Genomic DNA, 7,031 nt, shown 5'->3' on the forward strand with positions numbered 1-7,031 from the left:
CCCTTCTTCAAACTGAATTGAGGTAAGACAGGTGCAGACTTTTGTAAAAGTTCACCTACAGGTACATCTCTCACCTGTGAATCCTAGCCCCCTACCGCCCCCTGGAGGTATACAAAATGAATGCATGGATTGAAAACGAATTGCACTCGTGGCTGCAGGGTAGAAGAATATTCACTCGAAATGAAAATACGTGACAAATGCAAGCAGACCAATTCAGATGTTTTGGTTTAATGTTAAAATACCTACATGGTCAATTATACATATTATTAACAACATACATTACACATGAGAGTTCTATACTTGAAACAAAGGCATTGTAACATTACACAAAAGGCAATTTCTCCCTCAGACCTCATCTCCTATATGATCCCCATTTCCAGTCTGTAAAGACCTTTTTAATCAATATTCTTTCCTCACAACATTGACACACACTTGAGTGGCAGTTCCACTTAACAACTGATGCTGGCATTGCAGACACATGTACATAATATCCACCACACCAAGATGTGTTTGATCTCATGAGCTTGGACAGATATTGAGTCCTAGTATAGGAACATACTGTAGACAACGGATTGTTGTGATAAAGAAGGTATTCGTTGCAAGTTTTGACATCTAGAATTAAATTAAAGGAACATTGATTTCTTCTGGCTGGGAGACGGAGGCTCCTTGTCAGGTTTCTGGAGATATTGCATGTTTGACTTGTAAGAAACCATGATCTTCATAACTCAATGGCAAGAATTTCATCAGAGGATTTAGACATTTCAATTCAAATGAAATATTTTCCCCTTTTATGCATAATGTACACTTAGAGCAAATACGGTACATGCATCTTCAGAACATCAAGTATGGCAGTACATATCTAATGGCAGTATGCAGCTCTTATGACAGGTCAATGTGTATCTTCATTTCTTCATTGAACATGACACTGAGGCAAGCTATAGGCCTAGTATACATTTGATAGGGAAACTTGGGTGTGTTGAAACAGCCCGTTAAAACACGCCATTGTCACCATTGTGGCAATTATACAGTCTTAACATACAAAAGAAAGTAACATACTAAAGAAAGTATTTTGTAAGAGACATATTTATACAGACATACTGTACATAGATAAACTATAACAACTGCCAGTGTCTAGTGGTTGAATTCTGCAAACACAACACTGGCATTGAATTGCCATGGACTTCCGCTCGCAAACATACATGTACAAGTAAACAAGCCACAGCATAATCCATGACGTTAACGAAGAGTAGATAGTTGTATGGCAGCAACACAAGTGCTAAGGCATATGGACAGTAACAAGTACTGTGTAACAATGAAGACAAGCTCAGTTATCATATGTAAACAATCACTGAAGAACTTTGGAAGAAATGCAAAGGAACAATCTGTTAGGAGATCACCTCTGCCTGTAGTATCTTGGTCAGGGTGGCAGGGCACCCTTTTTGCAAATGTGTGTGTGTGTGTGTGTGTATGTGTGTAAACAAAAACATCTGTCAAAAGTCTATGTATAAAATGTTAAAAAGCAGTACAAATACCTATTTCTCATCTGTATCAAATGAGTAACAGTGTGGTTATGACTGATACAATGTGAGTGATAGCTATCAGAAAATATCTTGTTTAATCGGTAGCAATCAGGGAATGAGATCCCTTAAATGAAATATTTCATTTATGAACGCTGTTCAGTCCCACAAAAGCGCTAGAAATACCTGAAATACTTCTAAGAAAAGAAACCCTACCAGGTCTCTTCAAGCACCTGGAGAAAGTATAGGTGTGGATGAACATTCAAAACTGTACTCCTCAATTATTGTGGCGTTCTGCATGACTGCAAATCTGCTTATTGAAGCAATCAGCATGGCCATTAATAAATAAAACATTTCCTATGAACATTTAATGTGAGGGTGCCAAATCAATAAAGGCATCTTGAAGCCTTGGTCCTCCTTATTTTATTGCCATAAACCACAGGTGTCAAACTCATTCCATGGAGGGCCGAGTGTCTACAGGTTTTTGCTCCTCCCATCTACTTGATTGATGAATTAAGGTCACTAATTAGTATGGAACTCCCCTCACCTGGTTGACAAGGTCTTAATTGAAAGGAAAAACCAAAAGCCTGCTGACACTCGGCCCTCCATTGAATGAGTTTGACACCTGTTCCATAAACCCCATCCTATCTTACTATCACTGATAGTGAAACATGAAAGTCAGCTTCAATATCCCCCCAAAATTGCTGAAAACTGGAAGCACCAATGACTATGGTGAGAATAAATTGCACAATTTGGGAAACTATTCACTCCCATAGCTAGGGGCAAAGAGGTCCTGGTCATTTTGACATACCGTTTTTTTTTCTTTTTTTTTTTTTTAAAGGATGGCCACATATCACTCTCCCTGTTCTACACCAGGAGTGGCAGACATGGTACCGATTCATTCCCTCCTTGCTCAAATATGTTGTCTCTCCCACAAACACTGACGCATTTTCACATAGTCAAAGAATAATAAAATGTTTTCATAGCGTCAAATACAGTATGTGCGTATCCTTAAAAACAATCAAAACATTAAAAAGATATGGAAAGACCAGCGCTCAACCTTTACATTAGATTTAGGAAGCGCTTTTGGGAGCCAAAACAGTTCTTTTCACTGGACGTTCTTCAGCACTATTTCAAGGCTCCTACATATTGGACCTTATTAAGAATGAATGAAAGGTTAAGAATGAAAGGCTGAGGGACTAATATGGAGGGGGATCATCCACGGGAATGCTACACAGAATGATGGGGAACAGCACCTCGAGGTCAGAGGAGCCGCTGACACACAGACTCACCTGCACGAGAGAGAGAAGAGGCAGAAAGAGCACACACCATCAGAACAGATGGACTCACTTAGAGAGAGAGTGTGTGTGTGTGTGTGTGTGTGTGTGTGTGTGTGTGTGTGTCAAAAGCGGTTGTTGATTTATTTTGTGTGATCAAATGGTTCAGATTTGTACCCCAGAGGTAGGGCTACTAGGTCAGACGATGGAAGTATTATTACTATTACGTGGACATTCATTTCAAAGTTAACGGTAAGTCAATCAAACATGAGGCCATGACATACGATATGTTAGCATAACCAAATCAGCTTTTAAAAAGCAAGAAACAATACAGAACTAACGACTGATGGACAAACATTATTTCCAGATTGATACTCACATCTATAGTGTAGTCGACCTCCAGGATGCTACAGTTGGAAATGGTGAGCGCTGTGTTGGGAGGGATGGTCAGAGTCATCACACAGTCGACAGTCGTACCAGCGTTAAGCGGAGTCCCACGCACCGTGACCAGATGTTTCAGGGTCATCCTTTTGGCCGTCCTGTTGTGGTCAAAGGACTGCTGTTTCTGAGACAGGGTTGCTTTTGGAGTGACAATCCGGGATGAGCTGTTACGCAACTTGCAAATGATTTTAACGCACTCTCCTAAAAGAGAAGAGAGATATTCCAAGGTGTGACAATAGTCTACTTTGTTGATTTTGTTCAGACACTTATCTTTTACTCTTGGCATGAGACTAATGTTCAATAGTGTAAGCAAGAACACAGACAAACACAATAATAAAACAGGGTAACTGGAGTTAGAAAGTAAACATGCGAAAATATACTGTAAATTCCATGAATTCCTTGCATCCAAACTTAAAGTGGCCAAGGTGATACTCCAATAGCCCATGTTCAAGAACCAGAAAGCTAGGATTTTGTTTCAAGTCAGTGTTTAGTAAAGCTAGATATACAGTACCAGTCAAAAGTTTGGACACACCTTCAATGGTTTTTCTTTATTTTTATTATTTTCTACATCGTAGATTAATATTGAAAACATCAAAACTATGAAGGAACACATGGAATTATGTAATAATCAAAAAAGTGTTACACAAACCAGAATATGGTTTATATTTTAGATTCTTCAAAGTAGCCACATTTTCCTTTGATGACAGCTTTGCACACTCTTGGTAAGGTGTGTCCAAACTTTTGACTGGTACGTACACAAAACAAGACAAAGACCCTTCAGATAGTTATTTGTCTACCGTACCTGGAACAAATCCTTTCCTCTCCAGACTGATCTTCATTGAGATAGGGCCCGAGGCACACCAGAGGCAGCACAGGGTCTTAATGTTGGAACCTGCCATCGGGGCCTATAACAACAGAAGCAGCACAGGGTCTTAGTGTTGGAACCTGCCATAGGGGCCTATCACAACAGAGGCAGCACAGGGTCTTAGTGTTGGAACCTGCCATCGGGGCCTATAACAACAGAAGCAGCACAGGGTCTTAGTGTTGGAACCTGCCATAGGGGCCTATCACAACAGAGGCAGCACAGGGTCTTAGTGTTGGAACCTGCCATAGGGGCCTATCACAACAGAGGCAGCACAGGGTCTTAGTGTTGGAACCTGCCATAGGGGCCTATAACAACAGAAGCAGCACAGGGTCTTAGTGTTGGAACCTGCCATAGGGGCCTATCACAACAGAGGCAGTGGAGTCATCATCAACATCTTCACAAGGTATGCATTTTCTTTCATTCTTTTTCTTCTTTTAAATCACAATTTTATACATTGTGTTTTACACTCTGTAGAAGGTCTATTGACCAAAACATCAGTGGTTATTAAAATGCGGTGATGTTTAGCAAATAAGCTGTGTTGCATGGAGTTTCACTCTGTAGTATCACTGTGTTATACGGAAATCACCCGGAATAAAAACTCACTGTCTATATGCAATGATGGATCTTCTTTTTAGAGCAGCAAAAAGTATGCAACAAAATAACATCCTACAGCTCCCCCACTCTCCCCTTCTTTGTGTAATCATCATTCATAACACAACACAGAAATTATTTTATAAACTTTTTGTGATTATTTAAAATATGCCATTGTACACTCGCCAAACACTTTATTAGGAACACCTGTACACCTTTTCATGGTGGAGGTGGTGGAATGGTGTGGGGAATGTTATCTTGGCACACTTTGGGCCTGTTAATACCAGTCAATCATCACTTGAGGGCTACTTCCAGCATGATAATGCACAATGTCACAAAGCAAGAATCCAATAGAACACCTTTGGGATGTGGTAGAACGGTAGATTCACAGCTTGAAAGTGCACCTGAAAAATCTGCCGGAATTGCCATGACGCAATCATGTCATGTCAGTATATCAGTGTAACGCTGTGACCCTAGACCATGGTGGGAGGAGCTGCTGGAGGGAATACAGGACCCCCGGGTCTCCCCTAGACCAGCGGGGTGGGGGAGATTATTGGTTGTTTACCTTTGGTTGTAGCTTACTCCCGCTATGTTTTGAGCTAGCCATCCCGTTTAACGTTTTCGGTGGACACTTCAACCCTGGATTAGGTGCCTTGTTTCAGGGAATAAATCTGGGCTCATGCTCGATGCCATCAAAGTAACCGCCATCTCTTTCCTCTTACTGACACTGCAAGCTACCCTGCCCTGCGCTACATTATTGCATAACAACCTCAACTTCAAACACACTTTGAATACAACTCTTATACAAGTTGTTGCGCATCAAAAGGGGCGAGTCAGTCAAATGTGGATTATCCAAAGATGGTAATGACACTGATGACTAATGTTCTGCACTGATGCCTAGGTAGAAAAATGCAGTGGGTGGAGAGAGTCTTACCCGAAGCTGATGGTGATTGGCATCTATGTCGCTTGCAAAGTTGAATTCAGTCTCAAACTCCTTGACCATGTGCCAGGGTCGGTGTATCTTCATCTTTAGGGAGTAGACTATATTCCCACTAACTCCATGAAAGGAGGATGGAAAGTTTCTGAATGAATAGAGAAGTGCAAACATATTGGTCAGGATTGTGTGTGTGTGTGTGTGTGTACAAGTTAATAAAGCATCATACAATGTCAGTGTTGACAAGCTTGTACAGGACCTGCTAGTACACACCCTCGTGGGATTTGACACCTGAATGGATACACATGGTTTCCTGGTTGAAGTGTTGTGTGACCAACCGCTGGGGACAGAAAACAGCAGCACATTTAAAAAGACAGACAGACAGACAGACAGACAGACAGACAGACAGACAGACAGACAGACACACACACACACACACACACACACACACACACACACACACACACACACACGAATTGCACACGTGTTTACAATGTAACACAACTCGGCCATTGTAAACAAGCTCATGTATGCATTGCCATTAGGCTTTAGTGTACCAGAATGCAAAGCTCAATATTATTATGCGTACCATTTTGTGTCAAAACTACATAGCTTAATTCGAAGAAATCAAGCACTGCTGTGTGGACTCGACGTCTTCTCCGGCGTCCTCCACCACTTGCGCTTGTCCACTGGACCTTGGCTTGGCCATTGAGCGACATTGTTACGGAATTGATCTTAGTCTGCTTCGAAAGCTCGAATGTAATATGACCAGTCACATTGTCGCCAGCTAAGAAACTACCTCTTGCATTTAAGGCGTTAATATGAATAGCGAAATTCTTAAACGTTTCTCCAAACATCTTTAAACTTGAATGCTAACAAGATCCCTTTTCACTGCCGATATCGAATTGTCATCGACTTACGACTTTGCCTCAATGTTCTCTTTTCGGACTTCAAGGCTCAAAACGACCCTCGTAAACAGCAACATGTTGTGGGTGTGGATTGTTTGTGTTTTAGAAGACTGCGCAAGCGCGGAAGGCGTAAGGGCGTGCCCTGTGTTAACCCCTTCGTGCACCAGCCACACCGTCAAAGTCTGTCAATCAAGCCGTGGGGAGACGACACCGCTGTCGGCCACCAGTTTACTTTTGATAGTCGTTTCATAGGTGCATCATTAAGCTATCTGAGCTTTTGAATGTGACAAAAAAATAATAGCGTCATTTAAATCGCGAGGTGTTGTGGACTAAAGGCATTAAGTAGAAAGTTAATTTAGTGAGTGGCCCCTACCCGTCATGAATATCCCACACCACAGCCCAGCCTGCTGAGAGGCCCAAATGAGCAAGTTAGCCCGCTAGATCACATTCTAATCACCCCAATATCAACTCTCACCATTTTCATCGTGAGATTCTCTG

At 41.6% G+C, this 7,031-nt stretch overlaps 1 protein-coding gene across 1 annotated transcript; it reads right to left on the minus strand.

Moving 5' to 3' along the window:
- Positions 1 to 208: 208 nt before the first annotated feature.
- Positions 209 to 6,349, minus strand: LOC310806644 (arrestin domain-containing protein 3-like). The gene is made up of 6 exons (XM_083672816.1): positions 6,215 to 6,349; positions 5,899 to 5,965; positions 5,626 to 5,773; positions 4,038 to 4,140; positions 3,174 to 3,436; positions 209 to 2,809 (listed from the first exon to the last, which is right to left on the minus strand). The coding sequence occupies exons 1-6, from the start codon at positions 6,342 to 6,344 to the stop codon at positions 2,717 to 2,719; spliced, it is 804 nt and encodes a 267-aa protein (XP_083528942.1). The 5' UTR covers positions 6,345 to 6,349; the 3' UTR covers positions 209 to 2,716.
- Between the last annotated feature and the right edge of the window lie 682 nt (positions 6,350 to 7,031).

The sequence above is a fragment of the Argentina silus genome, assembly GCF_951799395.1.
Source record: "Argentina silus genome assembly, chromosome: 7".
Taxonomy (NCBI): domain Eukaryota; kingdom Metazoa; phylum Chordata; class Actinopteri; order Argentiniformes; family Argentinidae; genus Argentina; species Argentina silus.

Excerpts from the sequence above, each read along its gene's own strand:
- LOC310806644 (XM_083672816.1), bottom strand. The coding sequence starts at position 6,344 with ATGTCGCTCAATGGCCAAGCCAAGGTCCAGTGGACAAGCGCAAGTGGT. Across the intron at positions 5,966-6,214 it reads TGTAGTTTTGACACAAAATG|CGGTTGGTCACACAACACTT; the intron begins GTACGCATAATA and ends TTCTGTCCCCAG. Across the intron at positions 5,774-5,898 it reads AGGTGTCAAATCCCACGAGG|AAACTTTCCATCCTCCTTTC; the intron begins GTGTGTACTAGC and ends CTATTCATTCAG.